This window comes from Lonchura striata, chromosome 2 (genome assembly GCF_050655825.1).
Source record: "Lonchura striata isolate lonStrDom1 chromosome 2, ASM5065582v1, whole genome shotgun sequence".
NCBI lineage: Eukaryota > Metazoa > Chordata > Aves > Passeriformes > Estrildidae > Lonchura > Lonchura striata.
Genome location: NC_140704.1, coordinates 83,362,821 through 83,388,492, shown reverse-complemented (window position 1 = coordinate 83,388,492; position 25,672 = coordinate 83,362,821). Strand labels below are relative to the sequence as shown.

Sequence of the window (25,672 nt, the reverse complement as noted above, 5' to 3'; positions counted from 1 at the left end):
TTTTTCTTGTGGCTTGGATATGGAGAAGTATAGACAGCCTGTGTGACTCTGAAGACTTTAACGGAAATGAAACAGGAAGCCAGATCCTTTTACAGCTTGTTGATCTGTGAAGACGAGCTGAGTCTGTAGAGACTCCTTTTCTAACCCCAGAAAAAAAGCAGCCAGGGGAAAGAAATCCAACTGGGAGTGATACTCTGGAGAGGACATGCAGAGGCAACATGACAGAAGGGCCAACAAGAACAGAGACCACATCACTGAACATGAAAAGCGAAACAGAATTAGCTCAGAGAGAAGTGTTGGTAAGTTCATACTGCTGTGCTATGAATTTTGGCATGTCAACAAGCTAGTGATCAGCTAGAGAAAATCCTGTGCTGCTGATTACAGCTGCATGAGTGCTACTTTTTACCTATGTGTCAGACTACCTGCCCTTGATAGTAGAAATAAGTTACAACAAACAAGGAAATGGTTCATGGCTGTTAAAAATGGTCTTGAAAAACTGAAGGAGGAAGCTGACACCAGTTCTGCACCTAGGCTTCCTACTTTTGCTGGGTTGGATGCTGTTGCTTTTGTCTCAGCACTCATTTGGAATTGCTTACATTCTTTGTGCCATGATTATAATCCTGCTGCTCACATGCAGATGAGCACAGCAGTTTCTTTGGCTGCTGGTTTGTGGGTTTAAACAGACCCAGTTAAAATGTCTTCACACTTGTTTAGCAATGGCTTTCAGTATAAATTTTTGCTGTAACTGCTGTGAACTCTCACATGGGTACAAGCAGAGGGAGGTAGTCACGGTCATGGCTGAAGCTTGGAAATATCATGACCTGCAGAAGAACCTGGAGGTTCATGTTGTGGGAAAATTATTCATAATACTCCCCTAAAGGAAGAAAATGCTATAAATATCCCAAAGCTGTTGGACTTTGCCATCAGCATATAGCCTTGTCTGAGTATCAGAAACATATGCAAAATGCCATGACCAGGAAGTCTGGAGGAAGAGAATCCAATTTATGCTGCTTCCAGTTGGAGCTCTCTGGAGCTGTGCCCTTGTCCCTGCAGAACTGCTGTCTACACAGAGGCAGAGCAGAGAATGCATTATTTCTGCTGAAACCTACTGAATGCATGGGCTGTATGAGGCCTTCTCTGTCTCCCTGCATTGTTCTGTTGGAGCAGGTCCAGAGAAGGACCATGAAGTTGATAACAGCACTGGCAGGGGGAGTGGGACGAGATAATTTTCAAGGCCCCTTCCAACCCTTAACATTCTATGATTCTCTGAAATATTTTGGAGAAGTTGACATTTTCTGAAGCTTTCTGAATCTTTGTAGCAGTATGTTTCAAATTCTGCAGAATCTGTGAAAGAAACTGCCTTCCAGTTAGCTTCTGTTTCCATTTCTGCTGTTGATCCCAGCTCAGATCTGGATCTTGCATGCTTGTCTCCAGGATTATCTTAACCCACATTAATCTAACAGAAACAGCACACACAGACCAGTCCAACATTGCAGGAGGGTTGTGTGTTACCTGGCTCAGTCTTACAGTGATGTATGTATCCAGCACCAAGGAGGGACGCAGGTAGAGGCTGTCCCATCTCGCTCACAAGGAGGAGAGACAACATTTTCCTGCCAAAGTCTGCGAATGGAAAAAGGTCCTTGAGAGTTTTTCTTGGCTCAGAGAAAGATTCAGAAAGAGCTTAAGGAGAAAGAAAAGGCACTATGGACAGTATTAATTTTAAAAAGTCTCTCAAGGGGTTTCAGGAAGTGATCTTTGATTGATTGATTGATTGATTGATTGATTGTCCCAGGGCTCATTCCCATGCATAGAGGCACAAGGCCATGCTCCAGATTGCAAATGCACGGAGGAGAGAGCAAAGAGCTGTGAAGTGGGAAGGACTCACCGATACAGAGCTTGATCTGTAGACATTATACTATACATTTCATCCCTCTCCTCTGATGAGTCAGCAGCCAAATAAACATTCACTTTCATGCCTGCCTGCACAAATAAATCACCAATTAAATCCTAAGATATTAACACAGGTTAACAGAAAGCAGAAAGATGCAGACTTGGATTTAGCTGCAATGCTAAACCATCTTCTGCCCCCAACACTGGCCTGGCCAAGGCAAGAAAAAAGCTGGAAAGGGAAGCTGAAGTTTGTGATAACAGCAGACAACATGTGGAAATAAAGTAAATAAGTTCCAGTCACCTTCAAGCCTTTGCAGGTGGATATCATGTGAGCTATATCCTGGCAGCATCTCTCTCAGCTGCAGCTCCTGAGACACAGCCACATTAAACACAATCTGGGAGTCCAGATGGAAAGCGCCAGGTAACCAATGCTGTGGAGAGGCACAGAGGTGGCACTTATGAAATTTTTTTTCCAAATAGATTTTTTGATGGAGCAGCACACAGTGCTACTTACACGACTGACAGCTTCAGGCCTCTTAAGTCAATTGTTTACTTTTGCTATTTTTAGCTGGATTTTAAACCTAGATTTTCTTTTACTTGTAAAAATGTGTCTATGGCTTTCTGCAAGTGCAACTAAATGAATACTTGGCACACCAATATTTAGCAGGTTTTGCCTATTTTGTTCCTTGCCCAGATTAGCTGATATGGAGGGACAAATAATCTCATGTTCATCAGGCAATACAAATCTCTTCAGTGTTTCATGAAAAGTCTTGATCTTGTGATATTTTAGGAAAAAAACCCAAACAAAATCCAATAACAGAAGGCTGTGTAAGTTTGTCTTGGCTCTGTACTGGAGCAAACTGCTTGTAATTCTGTAAAAGATTTATGTCTTTGTTGGGACCAACACAATTCCTTTCTGTTTTTCCTCCTAAGACCTTAACAAGATAGAAGAAAACTATTCTTTAATGTGTAACCAGAAAAGAAAATATACCAGCCTATGCAAATTCTCCACACACCTCTGGGAGAAATGACACATAAAAGTCTATTGGAGGGGAAGGTACTTGGCAAAGAGAAATTTCATTCTGGATGAATGCACACCATCTTGTCAAAGAGTGAATTGGTGAGGAAATCAACATTTAATGACAGGGAAAAAACAACAACAAAAAAACAACCAATAACTTCAAAGTTATTAAGTTGTGTTTACATTTAATGACTATATTTCAAACAGATGATGATGGTGCTGATCTCCATTCAGGGAGTTGGAATGCCTAGAAGTGTTTCAGGCAACCCCATCCCTGAAAGAGTTCAATGCCAGGCTGGATGGATCTTTCAGCAACCTGGTCTAGTGGGAAGCGTCCCTGCCTACGGCAGAGGGTTGGAACTAGATGATCTTTAAAGCTTCTTCCAGGCCAAACCATGGCATGATTCCATGCTGCTATAAAATGAAAAAGAGCGCGGTGTGACACCAAGCACAAGCTGTGTCTCAGTGGCGGAGGAGCGGCAAGGGTTGCTGGGGAAATGGCGAACTCCGCTGGGGACAGGCCGAGAGACGGTGCCAGGGGTTATCCCTCCTTCCCGGTTCCCAGGCGGGATGGGGAGCGGGATCGGGATCGGGAGCGGGGCGGCCCCGCGGATCCCCGCCCCGGGCGGTGCCTTTGTCGCCGGGCTGGATCCCGGGGAGGCGCAGGAGGAGAGCGCGGAGCGGGTGAGGCGCGGCGCGGCTGCTGGGCGGGCTCGGAGCGTGCCCGAAGTCACGGCGAGGGTTTGGCTTTATTTGCCGTTTCTTTATTTTTTTTTCCCGTTTTGTTTTCCACTTGGCTTTTTGGGAGCCGCTTGGCAGAAGTGGCGGTAGGGAAAGTTGCTCCTGGGGCCGCCTCGGCGGGACCGCCCGGCTGTGCCGCCCCCCGTGCGGGGCCGGGGGCTGCGGGCACCGCCTGCGGAGAGGCGCCGGGCAGTGCCGGGAGCGCCAGGGCTGAGCTTCCCGGGGGATCTGCTGTGTCCTGAGTGCGGAGTTAGCGCCGACCCGCGTAGAGATCGCGGCTGTAGAACAGCAGCGTGCGCCGCTTTCAGCTCGGGTGTTCGGCCGGGCTTTGGCTCTTTGGTTCGGGGGAGGTAATTTTCTTGGTTTCTCTTTTACTTACTGTGTGCAGTATGAATTTACGTGTTGCAGACTGGCTTGTATTCCCATCAGAAAGGTGAAGGTTTAGGAAAAAGGGGCTCATAAATGCAGGTGTGATTCAGGAGGACCCAGGGAGGGTGGTCCTCGGTGTCAGGAATGGCTGAACATCATCCAGCTTGTGCCCAGGTGGCCAAGAAAGCGAAGAGCATCCTGGCCTGTATCAGCAACAGTGTGGCCAGCAGGACCTGGCAGTGATTGTCCTGCTGCACTTGGCACTGCTGAGGGCGCACCTAAAGTCCTGTGTCCAGTTCTGGGTCCCTCTCTACAGTAAAGACATCGAGGGGCTGGAGTGTGTCCAGAGAAGGGCAGCAGAGCTTGTGAAGGGTCTGGAGCACAAGTTCCATGAGGAGCAGCAGAGGGAACTGGGGTTGTTTAGCCTGCAGAAACGGAGGGTCAGGGTTGACATTTTTGCTCTCTACAATTGCCTAAAGGAGGCTATAGCCAGGTAGGGCTGTTCTCTCAAGTAACAAGTCATACCAGAAGAGATTTAGATTAGATATCAGGGAAAAATTCTTCACTGAAATGGCGTTCAGGCATCAGAACAGGCTGCCCAGGGAAGTGGTTGAGTCACCATCCCTAAAGACATTTATTAGATATGTGGATGTGGCACTTGGGGACATGGTTAGTGGTGGGCTTGGTAGTGCTGGGTTAACAGGCTAGATTTTAAAGGCCTTTTTCAACCTAAATGATCCTGTGATCTCTTATGTCACTGAGAAGTGGTCATTTAGACTGAGGATACCGTACCCTACCGACTTGCTTTTCTGCTGTACATTCTGTGGTACATTTCTGCTTTGATCATCCTGTTCTCATTTTGCACTGCCTTACTTACTGAACCAGCTTGTTTTCTCTTTGGAGGAGCCGTGCAAATTGCATGCAGATTATACTTTCATTTTTGCAGCAGAGAAAGAACCAGATTTCTGTGGTATTTAGTGAGTGAGTTTAAGCTAGCACAGTGCTACCTGCTCCATTGCTAATACGTGCAAGTACCGTTATTCCCACTTCTGTCCTCTGACCTGCTCCAGTTTCAGCAAGTGGTGAAACAAAGAGGCAAAATATGTGAATCAGGAAGTAATGACATGCTAAGAAAGCATCTTTGTAGTCACTGAAGTGTGCTTCTTTAAGAATTTAATTTCTTTGCTAGTGGACAAATAATTTGATTAGAAACTGAGGGGTCTCCTTATGGTAGGAAGAAAAGATGCCATTTTCCTATTGCTATAAAACACTACCAGGTGAAGGGTGCTAGAATTGATTTTGGAGGGGAGAAACAGTGTGAAAATGCTGATCAGCATTTAAATCTAAGTGCTTTTATGGATAAGTATCTGTATTTGGAATAAAAAAAAATAGTTCTTGTAATTTGAGACTTTATGCCATTTTTATATAAAAGGTTTTTACACTTTAACTGTTTGGAATGTGTTGCCTGCCTAGGTGGTGTTCATTTCCCACTCTGCATCAAGACTTTCTGTCCACTTTGTTTCTTAGACACAGTTTACAGTTGAGTCTTCACATCTTATCTACCAAGGATCAGACAACAAACGTGAAAGGGTTTTTCAAAAATGTATGCAGTTTTTCTTAAGCTTAATGCTTAAGAAAAAAGGTTTGATCTTGCATGACTACCCAGGCAAATGAGTTTGAGATTTCAGAAATACTTCTGCTGAACCTCCTGACCCCACACAGCTGAAGTGTGGAGTCACGGCGCCAAACTGTCCTAGGAGAGATGATTATGGTTATAATTTACTTGTTCTAAAAACATAGGGAATAACCAGTGCTCAGGAATCAAAATGTAATATAATTACACTGCTTTAATTACACTTGCATAACTAAATTTGGGTGTGATTAGAATGGTATAAAGTTTACCTTAAGGAGCTTCTTAATCTCTTCTTGTTTTAGGCTGTGAAATTATTTTTTTTAATTACCTTTGGGCTGCCTAAGTCATATTCTAATGGCATTTCGATGGCAGTCTGACTACTTAAAGAGTTATAGTACTCTTTAAAGTGAAACACTAATCTGAGTTGCTGTCTGACATCTGACCCTGAATCACTTCAGGATCTGTTTTCTGCTAAGATGGAATTTGGGAAGGCCCGGTGAACACAGGACATCCTTTCCTTACTTTGGGCTGATGCAGCTGGCCTGGTGCCAGCATGTAGCAGCAACAAGGAACTGTGCCCATGTGCTCCATTGCTGGGATTCCCAGCATAGCAGATGCCAGTTCCTCAGTGCATGGTTGCAGTGCTCTGGATCAGAAAACAATGCTGTACCTTTCAGAAAGACAGAGAAACAGCTACTAATTAGTGGAAAGGTCAGAGTTTCATAGATAGAAAACACGAGTTCCACTTCTGCAGCTGCAGCAATGTAAAAGCAGTCACTGGCAGTTTTAAGAGGGGAGTTTGTTGCTAGGGATCTTGTACTAATTCTGAGGTGTTAGAGTTTGGTTTGTATATTACAAAATTTGATTTGATGAAAAGTTTGATTTTTTCCCAAAAACAATATAACTCATGATTGGACTACCTGTTGCCTGATAACATAAAAGCATAACAAAAAACCTGTAAATGTCCCAGCATAAATGAGGACAAAAAGGAAATAAGGGGACTACTGTCCACTTCTTGAGAGGGCTCCAGCGAAGGCAAATGTAAAATACTTCAAAACTTCTACAGCTTTTTTCATTAATTTTCTGAGAAATTTTGAAGTCAGCATCTCTTTGTTTCTTTTCAGCCTTATGGTGGGCTTGTAGTTTCTTCCTATTTTTTCTCTGCTCTGCATACTATGCATTTTTGTCATCCTTAAGATCCAGACCCGAGTGCTTGAGATTTCTCTGCAGCCTATAGGGACATGCTGGAAGCTCTCAACAGAGAGAGGAAGTGTGTGTCTCTAGCTCCTGTCCCCATGTCACCAGTGAGGACAGATGCCACTATGCACCTGTGCAGAGAGATGTGTCAAGCAAGGCAACTTGTACTGCCCACACTTTTCTTTCAACAAACATTGCTGTAGAGTGAGCAGAAGATGTGATTTGTCTTACTTGAGCCATATTCTGTGATGGTGCAGGGTTAAAGGCATGGCAAGATGTGGCTGTATATGTTCAGTGTGTGGTCCTTTCACTAGTTTTACTTCAGCAGGACCCCATCTCAGGTGCCTTGTCCATACATAATATGTTACTGAGGTTTTCCACATATTTGAAGTGTTCATCATTTATGTTTCCAGGGCAGGGTAGTCATGTTGAGTAAATGATGCTATGAAAGTGAGAAATGTGTGCCTTAGCATTAAACTAGTGCCTTAATCTGATGTGGTGTCCCTGAGGCTTTGGCCAACATCAAGTCTGCCTTTGAATCTGTGCAGCAAAGCAACATCAAGGCAAGGTGCTTGTCACTGCCTGAAGGTCAGCTGCCACCAGGAAACCAAAGAATGGTTTGGGTTGGAATGGACCTTGCAGTCCATCTGGTTCCAACCCCCTGCCATACACAGGGACACCTTTCACTAGACCAGGTTGCTCAAAACTCTATCCAACCTGGTCTTAAACATTTTACGAGCTGGGACATCTACAGCTTCTTTGGGCAGCCTTTTCCAGTGCCTCACCAGCCTCACAGTGAAGAATTTCTACCTAATATCTAACCTAAGCATGCCCTCTTTTAGTCATCGCCTCTTGAAATGTTACTGAATGCCTTTGTAAAAAGTCCCTGTCCATCTTTCCTGTAGGCCCCTTTAGGTACTGGAATTGCCTCCCTCGAATGATCAGCAAGGTTTTAATTGCCATGTTTGTGCAAAATCAGTCTTTTGCAAACTTAAATACTTGGCTCAAGTTTGTTTGTATGACAAAGATAAGCCCTACCTGTTTTCCCCAGTTTTGCTCTGAGCACAGCACCATGCCAGGGGCTTGTTTGTGAGCAGCTTGGAGATATGTTTATCGTCCTTCAATTGTGGTTTCATTTTGGGTCATTTCCTGCTCATGAATTTCAGCTGTGACGTTCATGCCAAAGGCCAAAGCCTTAAAAACGGGTTTTCATAGAAATGAAGAACTTTAAAAATTATAGTGCTGGGTTCTATGTCAGAAAGTATCCAGGACCCTGTATTTCATTTTCTTACTTTACAAGTGAAAGTAAGTCTTGCCTCTGCCAAGTGCTAGCCCCTCAAAAAGTGCTCAATATGCAAGGTCACACTTAAGTGCATTTTACAGGAGTGCATGGTTTGTATTTTTGTTTAGTCCTTGCCACATAATTGTCTGGTTTTGGCAGTTTGAGCAAATGCAGAAGTGTCAGGGAGCTGTGGTCTCTTGATCCCTGCAACTGATGTCTGGAGTGCTTCATGTGAAACTTCTCTTGCATCCAAATGTCTGTAAAAATACCAACTGTGCATTAGCAATGACAATAATGACAGTGATATTATTATGCATAATTCTACTACTAATAATAACAATGTGCTTTTACAAGTGGAAAGCTCTTGCACAGAATATTCTGGGTTCTTGAATCACATTTTTCTGAAATGTTTCTGTTAGCTCTGACTTTGGTATTACACTGAGCGATAACTAAAATTTCAGTTACTATCTTGATGCAGTCAATTTTACCTTTCAGTATGCTTTTTTTGTGTGTAATATTTTAGGCCAGAAGTGCCTGGTAATGCACTTTCATAAAAGGCAGAGGACTCCTGTGTGCTTGAGCTAACTAAAATATGCCAGTTTAGAGCAGAGTTTAAACACTCCAACTACTTCCATACAAATACCATGAGCTCTGCAGAGTAAATCTGAAGTTTTGGCTTTGACTAGACACTGAGAGACAGAAGGGAAGAGTTGCAAGACCAGTTTCTGCCATTTGCATTCAGAGCGATGGCTTTGATATTTTGCTTTCTTTGGCGTTGCTTTGTGCTTCTAATCAATCTTGAAAAGAGGGCAAGACGCAAGTAAAACACTGCTGGACTAACCTCTGCACATACCTGCTGAGGAAGCACAGGCTTTGTGATCTGGTGCACCACCAGGAGATATGAATCATTTGGGATTATTAATAATAAATTATATGTAATTAATAACCCATGTGAAAAATACACAGCTCTGCATCATCTGCACACAGAATCAGGTACACTCAGGAGAGGGCCATGCTCTGAAGATAGAAATATAATCTGTGTGGGGTGTCAGCCAGACATATACAGAGTTGGGAACGATAAGTTACACGGATGTAGTTTGGTGAGACAGGGCTGGCTTTCTCCTTGCTTGATTTTTCTGTTTGTTTTGGGTTATTTGATCCTGCTGTTGTCCTGGATATCAGTTGGGGTAACTTTTTATCAAGAGATGGCTTAAAATTCATTGGACTGTCCTGCATTGCGTGCTTACAAAGCATCCAGGCAGAGCCAGGGGCACTTCCTGAAGCGGGGAACCCCAGGAGTGAGGCAGCTGCCACTGGACCTCTGCCTGGAGAGAGCAGGGGGGATGCTGCTTGTGGTATTCCCAGCCACCTAATGACTGTGCATCCTTGGAGGGTGGGGTGCTTGGTGCAAGTCTTGTTCTGTTTAGTAAACAAGATTTAAAAATCAGGAGAAGGAAAATGATTGTTATTGCTAAGTAAGACTTCTTTTTCCCCCCTAACTAGGTTTCAGTTATCTTCACATATCAGCATAAAAACCCAAGGTATTTGTACTTGTCAGCTACATTTAAGATGTTCAGGAGGAAAGTATTTCCTTTAATCTGTCCATTTGGATTCAGCATGGCAAAAAAAAAAAGAAAAGCATTTTGACAATTGTGAAATAACCATGAGTGGCATTAGGGGTGACTCAACATGCAGCTCTGCAGCAGGCAGAATAAGAATTCTTAGAATGGGCTTCTTTCAAATAATAGATTTAGTGCATTTACATAAGTTCTGTTTGAAGTGTACAGGCATTAAATAGCAATTCTGAATGGGAACAGAATTTTTTCCACATTAAGAAAAAAACAGCAGAGATTTCAGAGGCTGCTTCTTTAAATGAAGGTTAATTTAAGGTTTGGTTTTTTTTTTTTTTTTTTATTGGAATAAGAGTTTTAGGGACATTCATATTTCATTAATGGCATGAAATGCTTTTCATATGTTTCTTGTCCAGTATTCTGGACTGTAAATTCTCAGAAGGTTTCTGTCATGTTTTTTCTTACTTAAATGGAAGTGGGGCTAAGCATTATTCATTGTGGATGAAGCACCCTGTGCCTTAAAAAGGAAGCTGGATTATACAGGAAATGAAGAACTGAACTTTCCTTTTGTTCTTGTAGGCATTTGTAGAGAGAAAATGGCATGTGCAGGCTAAGGAATGCATTCATATCTTGATTATATAGCTGAAATTGGTTTTGTAAAGGTAATTCTAGTAGGGTATATTTTAGATAATCACCCAGTAGGTAAGAATACATTATGGTTGTTGCTGCACAGTAAGAATAACTCGTGTCACAAATGGATAGATACATTAACATCAGCAGTTCCTGTTGATGATCAGGGAGTCAAGAAGACTGCTAGCTCTATAGTCTCCACATTTTCTGAAAAAAGACTGAGGGAGCTAAGAGGGCACTTGGGACAGCCCTGTGTGGAAGAGTTGTGTAAATAAAACCTTTCTTGCAACTGATGGGCCTCAGTATTACCAAAACTATTCTGTTTTCTAGATAATTGTGTGATTCTACTTGTGGTTTGGGGCTGGCATTCTCATTTGTTTTTTGGGTTTTTTGAGTAGAGGATATCTGATCAGCAGACATGGTTGAACTTTTGGTAAGTCACTTACCATTACCTTCTTTGTCTGGAAATTAATTTCTTTTTCTTATTAAACCAAGGAGAGATCCTCATCTCCTATTTGTTAGAACATGAATGTTGCTTAACAAGCTGACATTGCTTTACTCTGTAAAGGAAGGGGTTTGTAATGAACTAATTATTAAGCAGTGCTTTTCACATATCTTGGTATGTGTTTGATCTGTTTTCAGTATTTTTTTTTGTGTGGTGCTGATAATAAATTGGGAAATCAAAGAATTTGTGATCTCTTGGCATCACTTAAAAAGGCGTGTTTCCCTCCTCTAAACACTAATGGGATGCAAGCTTGTGTAGGTATTGAATTTATATATTTAATCATTTTTCTGTGTCTCCCTCTTGGTTCATTCAATTGAGGTCTATGTACACGTGCATCATGCTTGAGTCTGCTCTTTAAGGGTAAGTTTGTTTTCCCTTAAAAGAGGGGTTTTGCCTTTTCTGTAACATACCTTTGTGCTGATGGTGTATAATCTGAAAAATAGCAATGTGCAACAACATGAAGAGAACTGCATGCACACCTTGAACACAGGCAGACTTGGACCTCCATGCCAAGCTTTGCATGTTTCAGTTGAGGGGTCTCCCTTCCTAGCTCTGCATCCAACAGAGGAGGAAGAAGGAGTGGTTCAGGTGGGACACCATAAGGACTGGCACAGTGGAGTCCCACATTCTGCCTCCCTCTTTGAATGAGGGTATACCTGCTTTTTGGGAACAAGGAACATAATTTTGTGTGATGGGAGTATGAAACCTGACCACTTTATGGTGACAAGTGCTATGTCCTGCTTTCAGTACCAAAAAGATAGTGAAGAGGAATGTCCCAAAAAGAAATAATTCTGTCAGGTTTTAATTTGGGAAGACATTCTGTTATCTTTCTAATGGCTTTGTTAATGGTATGGAGAAAAACAGTAAAGGGTGATTGCACGATCAGGCATGCTGGAATATTCAGTAATGCATATACAGTGCTGTCTGCTAGTTACCAAGCTGTTCTCTGACATTTTGCATTTCATCGATTATGCATATTTAGGGTGGCAGCCTCCAAAAAGATTGTGAGGGAGTCAAATGTGACACAAATCCTTTAGAGATTCTTCCTGAGTTACTTGAGAATGAAACAGATGCTGCAGACGTCCCTTACTTATCTTTTTTTCTGGCCCTTTTTGTTGTTTCTTTTTTCTTCTGTGTGTCTCTCCTGCTGACTAGCAGGAAGCTGATGTGGCATGAAAAGAAAACATGGTGTACTACTTGCTCTGTAAGCTCTGCTATCAGTTCCTGATCTACTCCAGCACTGTTCAGCCTTTGTTCTTCCAAATTTCTGCATGGCAAAGAGTCAGGCCTCCCTGTCATGCTGATGCTCACAGTCAGTCTTCAAGAAGATGGGAGCCCAGCAGCTGGTCACAGCACCAACTGCTCCTGTCACTGCCTCTTGAGGAGCAGGATGAAAAGTGCCCATATCCCAGGGAATGGATTTGGTTTAAAAATCTGTGGGTTTGTTTTACTCCCCCCACTAATGTGTTATTAATTTAATTGCTCGTTGGTTTCTGAAGACTTCTGAAAGGTGCAGGTAGGGGGGTGGCAAGATCTATTTTAAGATGCTGCCTTCTTTAATTTATGCTCATGATGCATTTTTACCAGCAGCACTTTGTGATCCAATTGCTACTTTTAAATGTCATTTACTTGAATAAAAAATGTAATGAATTCCTAAGTGTGACATAAGCACCGAAAGTATTAACTGAATCACAAAGTGCTGTTCGAACAGCAGCTTTCCCTTGACAGAAGGGAAAGTTCATGAAGTATGCTGCAATACAAGTGTAGCAAAAATACTCAAAATCACCTGTTTGCAGGTTTTTCCCATCACCCATTAGACTTTCTACTAGGGAAATACCCATATTGAATATAAACAGGCGAACACTATTTGGTTATCTCATGTTCTCTGACACTGATCTGTGTTTCTGATGGAAACCAGTAAGCCTATGCTTCCCAGCACTCCTTGAAGAACAGTTGCTCAAGCACCTCTTAACCATATGCATTGAAAGAGAGATTGTTGAACTCCAGTTGCCTGAGGTTTTTTCAGGGTTATTACCGTCAAAAACTTTTTCAAAAGATTGCTTGATTCAGTTTTAAAAGTGATGTGGAGCTCTCATCTTTCTGCATGTAAAAAGGGGTAAGGGAAGAAATTTTACATTCACGTGTATTTCTGGTTCTTCATAATGCAGAGTATGTCATTTTAACAGATGGAACAGCTCTTGATTTTTTTATAAAGCCTGTTTGTTCAAAATCGAATGTGGGAGTGGACCATACAGTTCTTTTAAGTAATGAAATTGAAGTCTGCTGCAACTTTCCTTCGATACTTTATATTTAAATTAGTGTTAATTTCAATCATCATTGGTTTGCATACAACGGTGTAAATCCAGAATACCCACTGATATATCTGTGAGACATCAGGTTCCATTCTAGTGGACAGAAGATTCAGTTATTCAAAGTCCACTGAGGTTTTTGTTTTTCCAATGTTGATGCCTTTATCCTAAAGAAGAGAGAGAAAAAAAATTGCAGTTACTTGATTCTGCTGGGATTGTGATTTCTCTAGGTAGAAGTTTGTGTGCTTATTGAGAATGTGCCTACCAGTGTTCCCCAGGAGGAAGTGGGAGTGTGTTTATATGTGTGTGTGAGCTGTAAGTGGGAATGTCTGGTTTTCCTATGAAGTTTTCCATTTCCAAACCTTACAGCTGATGTTTTGTTGTCTGTTACTTGGCATCAGTAATAAATGTTTTCTGCACCTTCAGAACTAGCACCCCAACCCCACCTCTGATTACTTAAAATTTATGGACACCTTTTCATTTACAGCTCTTAACCTGCCCTTAGTTCACAGGAGAGACAAAGTCTGGGTCTCACCACCAGATGACTTCCATACAAAATCTTGTAATAAAACTTCTTCAAACAACAGAACACTGGGAAAGGCCAGGTATCACCAGTGCTCTGTATACATGCAGCAGTGCTCGTAAAAGTGAGTGCATCACTGTTTATCTTGTTGCTAAGGTTAAAATTGATACGTAATTCTTTGACTGGATTGTTGTCCACAGTGCATGGGCTTAATTTACTTGGAAAACTTAAGCCCCTCTTAAATTTCCTGTTAAAGCCAGGAGGGGCAGAAGTTCAGCTGACATAAAATTATGTGGAATGTGTAATCCCCTCTGCAGACTCCCTGGAGAAGGATCTTTTCAGCCTTCTCTGTGGATGCCTCTATAAAAAGTTGTGTTCTTTTAAAGGTTTGTACTAAATCAATAAATAAGTTAATAACAGAGCAGCTGTTCATCATGAGCTCTGGGAATTTCCTATATTCAAATTTCTTCCAGAAGACAAATTTCTCACTTAGGGAGCAGATACTGCCTTCGTCAACTGTTCAGTCTCCAGGCCGCCTCCTCACTTGTAGGTCTTCTTATCAACAGACAACAATAACCTTCCCTAATCTTATCTGTAATGCCAGGGGAGCACAGAATCTTGTCCTTGTTAATGTCTGTGAAGTAAGCGTGTGATGATGACCTGAGCTTTCTACCTAATCCCTGGGGGGTATCTTTCTCTGGAGTTTTAAATTGATCCTAAACTTACCCAGACTGAGGCAGGAACATTCCTTTAATTCCCCATGCAGTCATGCTTAGTCAGCTAATATTGCCTTATATGGCCCATTTGTTGACTACAAGTAAGTCCTATGAACCTCTGGTCTTTAAAGCCATGACTTAGAGACAAAATAATGACAGTACAGGTCTCTAGATCAGCACATCCTGAAATTAAAAAAAAAAAAAAGGGTTTTTTGTGTTGTTGAGCAGTACATTTGATACTAGTCTTCCTGTGACTCCATTGTAATTAAATATGTAGCCTTCACTGTGTGCAAGATAAAGTGGAAATGTGAACTGTGTGCGCCCAAGTCCCTAGAATCTTGAAAAAACTAAGTACATAAATTATGTGCATTAAGTAAAATATATTAATCTTTTGCATGTAATGTTTTGTGTTTCATATGAAGTGATAATCATGTTTGGATGATCTTTCTTTTTGCAAGAAAAGCAACAGAAACAAGTACTTTATAATAGTGATAAGATTTTTCCCTCTCTCTTTTGATCCCTTTTTTAGGAAGGCATGAGGTGTCCTGGAAAACAGCCAGCAAGGAATCCCTGTGTCTCGTGTGGCAAAAAGTGAAAGTGCAGCTAATGTTAAGCATGTCATTCCTCACTGCTCTTTTTTGGTATTGTAGAAGGCTGTACAGCTTTTTGGCACAGCTGCTGAAACGGTAGGTTTTTATTATGCGGACTTCAGTCTTCAATACTGTTGCTTATTTCAGTAAATACTGACCTTGAACATCTGTTCTATCATTTATGTTTCAGGTGGAGCAACTACCTTCAGAGGCAACTCATAAGTAAGCTTTTTGTTGTCACTCCACATTCATTAATGACACTCATAGCTTCCCTTTAGTAGCAGAACAGCAGAATGTAACTAATCTGTGAATCAATCTCAATTTAGGGAATCTCAGTGTGCTGCCAGAAGTTGATCTACTTGGTTATAGTGCAAGAGAATGGAAAGGAGAAACACAGCAGGCCAAACAGATGAGGGAGGTAAGAGTTAAATTTTAATCTCAGCATGAGGACAGGGGAGAACCACCATCCAGGAAAGGAGTAACACTTTCAGTGCAAACAGCTGCAGCAGCTATCAAAGCCCGCTGCACTGGCTAATCAAATGAAAAGCAAAGGGGAGAACATGAACAGGGGTCTAAATAGAGTGCAGCAGTGCAGGTTAAAATGTAGATCAGGTTTTAGTCTTGTATATATTCTAAATTCCCTCTTCTAGCATCAGCAGCCCACACAGTGACCTTAACAGGAAAAGTCGTCCCCAGTGCTAAAGCCCAAATAATATGGTCTTAGGTGTTGTCACTTGTCCAGCCTTTGATTTAAGGTAAAAACTCTTACTTCAGGGAGGAAGGAAGCACCATATCTATTTTTCTTCCAAGCTCTGAAGGTCCATGCTTGGCAGCCTTCCCCTCTCCAGCATCATCAACTGCAGCTGGCAGCAGGCAGGGCAGGAGCTGGCATCTAACCTGTGGCAGCTTGGGTGCTGCTCAGCAGGCAGGGAGCTGGGGTGCTGGATGGTGGCCATCTCATGCCTTTGGGCACAGTCCCTCTGCTCCAGCTCTGGATCCCAGCCCAGCTGCTTCTGTCTGGTGCTGGTGTCTTCTCCTGGACAGGGCGCAGCTAGCAAGACAGGCAGTTCAGCTGCTCTGGTGTATTTGACATGCATTGTCTTTAGGTCACGGTATCGGAATCCTTAGAGCAAATGCATAACAAGAAGGACTTAAAGGGTAAAAAGAAGCTGGTATGGATAAACAGTAGCATAAACGGGTTGTAGAAAAAATAAGATAGTTTTCAGAAAGCTGGAATTCAAGCATTCAAGTGATGAACAGAGAAAAGATTCAGTTTTGCCACGTTAAATGCAGGAACACAGCAGTACGAAGAGTTCACAGAACAACAAACAAGGCCAAAAACTATTTGGAGGAACAAGTAACAAAAGATAACAAAACTTCTAAAAAATTTGCAAGCCCATACTGGGCAAAAAGCATTTCAGAAAATCTATGAGCCTTCTGGATGACCAGAGCTGAAAAGGAGACTCCTGTATATGGAGCAGTCAGTGGCTGTCTGGTTGCATCATGTAGAAGTTGCCATGGTAAGGAGTATATTTCAGGATGAGGTCTTGTGAGATCCAGCATATCATGCTTGCTGTCCTCAAAAGGAACAATTCCATGTTTGTCATGTCTATTCCTCTTTCTCACCTTGTCCTAGCTAAGCAGTCCCTCTCCCTCTTCTGTGCTGGCTCCTGTCCTCTTTTGGATGTGGTGCACTTAGATGGTGAGCTGATAAAGCAGGTCATCTAGAAAGAGGCTTCTCTGAGGTCCTCAAGCTTGCTGAAGCAGCAGGAAACACCCTCAGCAGAAAGAGTTTAAGGCTTGCTATCTCAGCTGATGCAATAAGGGTAAGGAGGCAGAGTACAGCTGAGAAGTGGTGGTGGGATGGGGTGAGGGAGTAACCAAGACAGAGGATGAAGAATTGAGACCATCCTGCTGCCCCCTTCAGGAAGCAAACTGGAAGTGATGGAGTAGCCTGTGGGACTGTAGAGTCCTCTCCCTAATTCTCTGCCAGTTTATTGCTCAGAATTGTCTCAACAAGGGCTCAGATGACAGCCAGTGGTAATGCAGAGTGTGTGGCTGGACCAAGGGCTGTCCGCTTCAGCACAGTGCTGCCAGATCTGCTCTGCCTCAGGTCAGTGTTGCACAATAGATTCAGGTCAATGTAAGGAGATGGTGTTTGCCAAAAGGAGTTTTCTCCAGATACTGGTTCCTTCCCTTTTGATGCTGCATCTCACATATTAGTGCAAACTGTAAAACGGTTGAGGTTAATGCTGTTACACACAGAAATCTGTGCTGATCTGCTCTAGTTTTGTTGATCATGTGGATGTTTACAGTAGCAACAGTGCAGAGACTTGAACGAGTTGCTGGGTTTGGAAGGAATGCAGCATCACTCTTAATGGGCAGCACCAGTATAAGGTGTTTACAAAAACCATGCTGTTTAACATTTCTGTGTATATAAATCTTAAAAAATATACTCTCTTGTTCTCCTAGCTCCCTCTTATGAATAATTTGGAATTGGACTTTAAACAACATGGGTGTTTTTTCCAAAGTTTAATATTTTTTATTGCTAATTTTTCTTGTTCTCTTTCTAGGCATATGAAGAATTGTTCAGGAGCTGTCATATCAAATACCTGAGACAAGTCAGGAGAGACAACTACAGTGTAGTAAGAGCAGTGCTTTTTCAGATATTCAGCCAAGGCATTCCTTTTCCTTTGTGGATGAAGGAAAGAGATATATTGAAGGTAAATTCATTTCATAAATGAACACATTATAGCTGTCCATGCACAGCAGAAGGAATCTTTGTTCGGTGTGAAAAGGGATATGTTGACTGTTGAAGTGAAGAATCATTATTGGAATTTAAAGATAAGTTTTTCAAACTCCTTGAACTACATTTAATTTAATTGAAAAACTGTCCCACATACCGATGTGAACATGAGTCTAAATTATGTAAAAAAAAAAAGTGGATGGATGAATGTTACTGCCATCCTGCTAGATGTCATTCCCTTAACACAACAGGTTATTTGCATCCTCCCCATCCACATCCATGCAGAGTTCAGTGGCTCACTTGGGAGCTGCTGTGTTGCTGGAGCAGCAGGTATCCTGCCCTGAACTCCAGGAGCTTTGGCAGGACATAGTTGCAGGGAGGTGGGATCTATAGCGCCTGCCTGTAGAGGAGCATGTACAGACTGGAAGGTGTCTGTAATCCTATATACCTCACTGAATTTGGAAGTATCCAGCTTTTCCAGAGTGTGGGTTATATATTTTGCTGAGAGCATATCTTCATTTTTTTAATTTTTTTTTTGGCTGGCCCTGTTTTAAAAGTTTCTTAAGGACTTGGCAGTTAAGTGGATTCTCCTTCATTAGCATTTGAATTGTGAGGTCCATTTACTTTGTTGTTTGAACTGTACAAACAGCTGATAGAACCACATCATAAATTGTATGTAGACAAGTTTATATAACTTTATACTCTGCTTCTTGTTACGCTTATGATTAGCTTGCCTTTTGTTTTTTTCCCAGCTCCCTGAAAAGCTTTTGTATTCTCAAGGTTGTAACTGGATTCAACAATACAGTTTTGGGCCAGAAAGATACACGGGTCCCAATGCCTTTGGGAAGTTGCGCAAATGTATGGAGGCCTTAAAGACAAATGTGAGTATCTGGGAAATGGTTGGGAGGAATAAAAGCCTTGAGAAATGGGTTCAGACAGAGTTAAGGAATTTCTCCTGGTTGTGTATCTGTGGGGCAGCCAGCCTTCCTTCCAGGTTCAGACTGCTGAGTTGCTGGGAAGGCCATCACCTCTCCTGCAGGGCAATCCAGATTTTGGTGATCTACTAGGCCAAGGAGTTCCCTGCAAGTTAGGGAGGCCACTGTCCCCACAGCTAGTCCTTGCCATCAAGTGGCTCCTGAAGTATCTCATAATTTTGATTAAAAATAAACATGCTCTATGAGATGCTTCTGGATTCCTCCCCGGCTGGAATGGAGCAAACAAGCAGTGCATTTCATTCTAAAACAATAGTATTTTTTATACTTCTATCCCCATTAAATGTTTTAATTATCCATTTTTCCTATAATTTCTCTCTGTAAGCTTTCACTTGATTGCAAAGACCTGTGAGCCTCACTGCCCACTCTGCTTAGCATTGCCAGATTGCCATAATTCCCAACCCAGGACTATAATTCTTCTTTAATATAAGAATTATATTATAGTATTCTTATTTAATATAATTCATACTTAAAACCTGGGGAGATTTAGTAGCCCCAAAGCCTTCTGAAAGAGAGATGGAGTTGGCCTGTCAAGACCAGGACAACTTGAGCTCCTCTGGGGTTTCTGCACATCTGCAGTGATAGTAATTCTTAATTTAAAAACAAAACAAAACAAAAACCCCAAAAAACAACAATCAAAAAACCTTTTAGAAAGAAAAATAAGGGATTAAAATAGATTATTTGGTCCCTTGTCTGCACTCTTGCTGTGCCAAAGTGACAGTTACGTCTTCTTAAGATGAGCCTGGTAGTTATGTGCAGTTATCATTTTGTTCTGGTTGCTCTTTACATTTCCCAGTGTTGGGTTATTTGGCTTTCAATTTTAGCTTTGTGTAGTTCTTTTAGCTGATGTTAGTGCACAAAGCATTTAATCTGCATTTTTAAGAAAAAAATTCAAGTTAAAAGAATGAATAAGTCCTTACAATTAAGAAATTGTTTCAAAGCAACTCTGTGATGTCTTATGCAATTACTGGGCATAAGGTATAGCTCCCAGCTTCTTTTTTTTTTTTTTTTTTTTTTTTTCTTCTTATAAAGATGATTGGCCAGTGAGATGGATTTTTGCCTATTTTTACTAACAGGCTTCTTTGCTGCCTTTCCCAGCTCATTGTCATAGAATCATAGAATCATTTAGTTTGGAAAGACCTTTAAGATCATCAAGTCCAACCATTAACCCAGCACTAAACTGTGTCCACAAGTTTACACTTTTAAGTATCTCCAGGGACAGTGACTCCAACCACTTCCCTGGACTGCCTGTTCCAATGCTTGACACTTTTGATGAAGAATTTTCTTCTAGTATCCAATCAAAATCTCCCCTTGCAAAACTTCAGGCCTTTTCCTCTTGTTCTGTGACGTGATAGTTGGGAGAAAAGACCAACTCCGCACCTGGCTACACCCTCCTTTTAGGTAGTTGTGGAGTGTGATAAGATTTCCCCTTCAGCCTTGTTTTCTCCAGGCTAAACACCCCCAGCTCCCTCAGCTGCTCCTCATCAGATTTGTGCTGCAGATCCTTCACCAGCTACACTGCCCTTCTGTGGACACACTCCAGCCCTTCAATGTCCTTCTCATAGTGAGGGACAGAAACTGAAGACAGGATCTGAGGTGTGATCTCACCAGTGCTGAGTACAGGGGGCAATCATTGCCTTGCTCCTGCTGGCCACAATACTGCTGGTACAGGCCAAAATGCCCTTGACCTTCTTGGCCAGCTGGGCACATGGTAGATCATGTTCAGCTGCTGTTGACCAGCACTCCTACTTCTCCACTCTTTTCCATGGAGCCACTTTCCAGCCACTTTGCCCCCAGCCTGTTACCCAGGCAGGACCTGGCCCTTGGCCTTGTTGTACCTCAAACCATTGGCCTTGATTAGAATGGGGGCTGCTGCCTGAAAATGCTGTTGTGGCTGGGCTCTGTCAATTAATAGCTGCTTTACACTTTGACCAGGCTTCTGTTCCTGTTTTGCAGCCTTTTGTGTTAAACAGAATTCTTAATAATTTTAATAATATTCTTCTTCTGTGTGCATTCCAGTGGGCTGAAATAAGTACTACAAGAGATCATGAAGAAAGAGGAAGCATGTGTAATACCCTGTTTTCTGATGAAAGCAAGGAATACAAACTATATGAGGCCATAAAATTCATCATGCTCTATGAAGCTGTCGAAGCCTATGAGCAGATAAAGAGCAGGGATGAACCTGTACACAACCTTTTTAGCCTTCTCTTTGCTCGTGACTCTTCATCTGACCCTTTGAGTTTCATGATGAATCATCTGAACTCCATAGGTGACTCTATTTGCTTAGACCAGGTAAGGATATAGATGAAAAATCACCAAACTTACTCCATCTCTGTAGTGATTAGGTGATTATATTATACATCATCCATGATAGCTGGCCCACTTATTTTTTTCTGAGATGTGGGGAAGTGGACTGAGGATAGCTGTAGAAGATTGCTGCCTCTCCTGGACGGTTTGGGTGAATGAAGATGAGAGATCTTTCAAGGCTGCTCTTGGGGAAAGAGGTTTATTGGGGATGAAGGTTCTGCCTCATGCTGCCAGACGCAGCACGTGGCAGGGCTTGAGAGGGTGGGGGAGGGGAGAGACAAAAGGATGCTCTAGGAGAGGGGAAGTACTAAGAGAGGGGAGGGAGTTCCAAGAGAGGGGAGGAAGTTCCAAGAGAGGAGAGGAAGTTCCAAGAGACCTGTGGCCCCTCGAAGCCCCTTTTCAAGGGGCTTCAAGGTGGGTTGGAACAAGGCTCGGGCCAATGGGGTTACAGGCACTTGATGTTTTAGGGGAGGGACAGAGTTGTGGGGAGAACCATACATCTTTTGGGGGGTGGGATGGAACAGTCCACTTGACCCCAGGACCCATCCGTAGGCAGGGGCGTTGTCCGGCTAGCTGGGAGAACTGTTCTCATCCTAGTTGTATTATTTATGGATAATCATATTTATCTATCTTCTGCAACAGATAGCCATTTATCTTCCAGGAAAAAAAACAAACTGTAGTAAGAGTGGACCAAAAATAAATGCTACAGGTTATCAATAAGACATAGTTTAGAACAAGAATATTTTTGATATGTAATAGTTTTAGATGATGCTGTTTTGTCCAGTTGTTTTGCTTTTCCTATCTATTGCCAAATCCTATAGCATCACTCCCTTTTCTTCCCACCCTTTGGTTCTCATGAGATATAATGTCTATTATGAGTAGGTAATGAGAACTCTACTAATCACCTTTATATCTTAAGGTTTTTGTTTCCTGTTTTATAATTAGTGAGAAGTTTATTGCTGACATAAAAACTCCACACTGTAACTCTGCAAATGGTTTCACTTTCTGATGGCTGAAATTATTTTTTATAATCAATTTCAGTTATCACACCAATTGTTATGTGATGCAGTCAGATTTAGGAGCAGTTTGATTATAACAGGACCAAGTTCTGCTATGTCTGGCTATGCCTAAGGATATGAACTTTTCCGAAACCTTCTTTTTTCCTGATTAAGCAATCTATTTCAAGAAGTATCAATGAAGATGCCAGTTCTTCAGTTTCATCTATCTGACGTACCAAGATTTTTTTTCCTTTCTCTGTAATGTTTTCCATAGTGATCACAAGGTGGCAGGCTTCCCATTTTTTCAAGATGTATCAGTCTTGGTAACAGCTATTCCTTTCTTGCTCTCCAATCAGCTGTGTGAGCTGGCTTGGGAGCGGTTTATGTATGGTGTCAGGCAGAGGAGGAATGTTTCTATACGCAAAAGGTAAGTAGAAGGGCTGGTGGGAATGCCTTCAAACTTTTAATGTTCTTACTCCACTAGCAAAAGGGCCCCTTTTATTCTTTGTCTACTGTTTTGAAGCTAAATGACTTGCCTTAACTTGGATTATCTTCAGTTAGTTTTCGAAGCCTAGAGCTAAATAAATAAATAAACTGATTTCTTTCATTTTTAGGTTGAACTGTTTCTTCTTGGATACTTACTACAAGTAAAGATAAGAGTTTACAGACTGCATAGATTTAATACTGAGGAATTTCAAATAAACTATCCGGATGAATACCGAAGGGAATGGAATGAGATTTCTCTCCTGACTGAGGATGACCGCTACTATCACATCCCCCTTTTCAGAATGTGAAGGACCAGTGACTTATTTTTCCCTTTGTATAGTATAGTGAATGACCAGTTCCAGTGAATTAGGTTTCTAATCAGCAGCAGTAAATTCCTAAGAATGCTCATTAATGATTACAAAATGGTTTATGGGTTTATTGTGTAAACATTTTGCTTTCCCATTGCAGCTCAGTTCACCATCAGTCAGCCATAAAAATTATAAAATATATTGCTATACTGTCTGAGGCAAAAGAAGGTGATGTTTGAGGGTTGTCAGACAAAAAAAATTGGACTGCCTGACAACAAAGGCAAATGTTGTGCTGGGTTTTCTGTTGCTAGCCTAAGGGTTTACTCTGACATCCATGGATGGGTTAAACTCAAGTGCCTAAAGCAATGACTGCCCTTCCCTACTCCTGTCTGTCACTAGCTAGGGAGGATGAATCACAGAGGAACGAAATCCTGGGCTCCTGCAGTTTCTATTCTGTGGTATTTAACTTGGATTGACTGGGGAATGGAGGATATAACCTGGGGCCTCTGCAATGGTTGCTTGAAATCTACTTGGCTTCCCTTGTTGCCAGAGCACCTCTCTCCAGGGATGGACAGAGCAAGCAATGGCAGGTTGTGCGTTAACTTTAGACATGGGAAATGGAGCTGTCTGTACCCAGTGGTGATCCCTGAAGGGAAAGAACTGTTCACACAGGGGGAAAAATCAACACAGGAATACTGTGACAGATGAATGGAAGTTCTCCTGTGTAAGTGAATAAAGCACATCACTTTCTCCAGGGTAAAAAGGGCAGTGTTAACAGGTAACACATAACAGAGTCACACCCAGTGGCTGCATATGGCTTTGGTCAACTTGTAAATCCTTTAAGGGCTGATTTCAACATTACCTGCCAAGATTTCCTTTGCAATTCATCTGAGAAGCTGTGCATGGAATACAGGCCAAAACCACTGCATTTTCAGAAAATACTAAATTTTTATGCATTATATGAATTCAGCAGTGTTGCATATATATTTTATCCTCTGATTATGTATTAATCTCCTTGCCTAAGATTGCTGTCTTTAATTTAGACCTCTGTATTTGAAGAAGTCAGTCCAGGAAGGAAAATGAGATTTACCTTCCTACATGGAACATTTTGCTCAATTCTGTTTTCCAAAAGAATCAATATGTTTTGATTATTTCAAAATAAGGGACCTTAACTTGACAAAGTATTAGATCTCGCCAAATATTTGTGAAAAGCTTACAATGCCACAGGCTAATGCTTGTATTGAAGAGGGTGAGATTTATTAAGAAACAAAGCCTCTCCTTTCCTTATCCTATAGGTATAGAGGGACAGGCAGATTTGTTTTATTAAATCTGCAGGATAAAATGCAAGCCAGTAGCACAAATGGGAAGAGGGCCTGCAGGAGCCAAAGTAGTTGCATGAGGTATCTTCATGGTAATGCTTGGGGTTGGTGGAGTGTACTCAGTTCCTTTGTGTAAAGAAAAGCTATTTTGCCCTTTATGCTCCTTTTATTTGTGTGTATATATGTATATATGTACTTATAAATAAAAACACCTTAGTTCTGTATTGTAGCTGTTTTGTTTCCTGAAAGTTTGAGTTCACTTCTATTGAATGATTTGTAGATTTTAATTAAGAAGGCTTGATAGCTGTAATAATTTCAACTCATCAAAACTAGCATAGCAAGTACTTTTATTTATTAAAATAAAGTTTTTTCACTGAGTGAAATAATTTTCTTATTTTAGATTTGGTTCTGCTCTGCATGGGAGAAAGTTATAATACTTAAGTGTAGAGTATTGTTATCTGTTTTGCATCAACAGTAACATTTACAGTTATCAATAAATTTGTCTGTATTTTATTCTTGTTTTGGAACAAACAGACATACCATAAATAAGTATGTATTTTTGTAGTGGGCTTTTTAATGATTTGCATATTATTTGTGTTTAGGAATACAAAAGCATTCCAGCAGAAAGTGGTAATTGTGAAAATGTACATTTTTGTGATCTTGAGTATAGTAATAGCAGGGACTTAATGAAAAATCTAAAACAGACAGTGGAATTTACCTTGCCAATTTGCATATTTGCATCTGAACCTGGTCACCTGAGCCAGGGCTTTCTGCCTTGTCAGTGGAAGGCAGACAGAGGGATGGGTCTCTAGAAGGGACTGGTTCTCTTCACTGACTGGAGTGGGAGCTGGCAGTGATCAGCATAACTCTCTCTGCCCTAGATATTTGAAGTTAGGTGAGATTAATGTTGTCCCAAGAATCCGGAAAGGACATACAGAAACAGATCTGCTGGCTTATCAGGTGTCAGAGGTGCCAGCCAAGTCATGCCAGGAACAGAAATGGGAGGTGAAAACAGAGGAGCTTCAGGTGAGGATAATCACAAGTCTTAGAGATAAATATAGAGAGGCTCCTAAGAAACACTGAGACAGGTTTGAGGCTGCACTGAGTTTTAACCAGTTCTCTGATAATATATTTTACATATGTATAAAGCAAAAATAAATATCTGTTTACATGTAAATAAATACGTCTGTGTGTGTGTATATATATATATGTGCATGGGGCTGTGTGTATATAAGAAAAATACATTAAAAAGAAAATGATTCTCAATAAAGTGCATCTGAAACAAACTGTTACCTATGCAAGTGACAGGTGCTGCAGGATATTTTCCAGTCAGTGGCAGAGACAAATTTTCTGTTCAAATTTAGAAGCACACAGTCATTATGAATATTTTCAAAAGCAGTGTTGTAGGCGGCTAAAGTCAGGATGTATTTCTTATTTACTACTTTTAGTTTAGCAAGAAGAAGAAACCATACTGAAGCCTCAGAGTTGGATTTGGATTTTCCCCCAAACTTGAAAATGTGTGTTAAGAGTTCAACAGAG

At 41.5% G+C, this 25,672-nt stretch overlaps 1 protein-coding gene across 5 annotated transcripts; it reads left to right on the top strand.

Annotated features, from left to right (window-relative positions):
* Positions 1-24,357, top strand: OTULINL (OTU deubiquitinase with linear linkage specificity like). Of its 5 annotated transcripts, none has more exons than XM_021528946.3 (8): positions 1-299; positions 14,917-15,073; positions 15,168-15,199; positions 15,304-15,395; positions 17,551-17,700; positions 18,476-18,604; positions 20,735-21,007; positions 22,635-24,357. In XM_021528946.3, the coding sequence occupies exons 1-8, from the start codon at positions 206-208 to the stop codon at positions 22,812-22,814; spliced, it is 1,107 nt and encodes a 368-aa protein (XP_021384621.1). In that variant the 5' UTR covers positions 1-205; the 3' UTR covers positions 22,815-24,357. The 5 variants fall into 5 exon arrangements, with proteins under 5 accessions (XP_021384621.1, XP_021384620.3, XP_021384619.3 ...); XM_021528945.3 differs by lacking the exon at positions 1-299 and adding an exon at positions 350-3,595; XM_021528944.3 differs by lacking the exon at positions 1-299 and adding an exon at positions 350-3,652.
* The last annotated feature ends 1,315 nt before the right edge of the window (positions 24,358-25,672 follow it).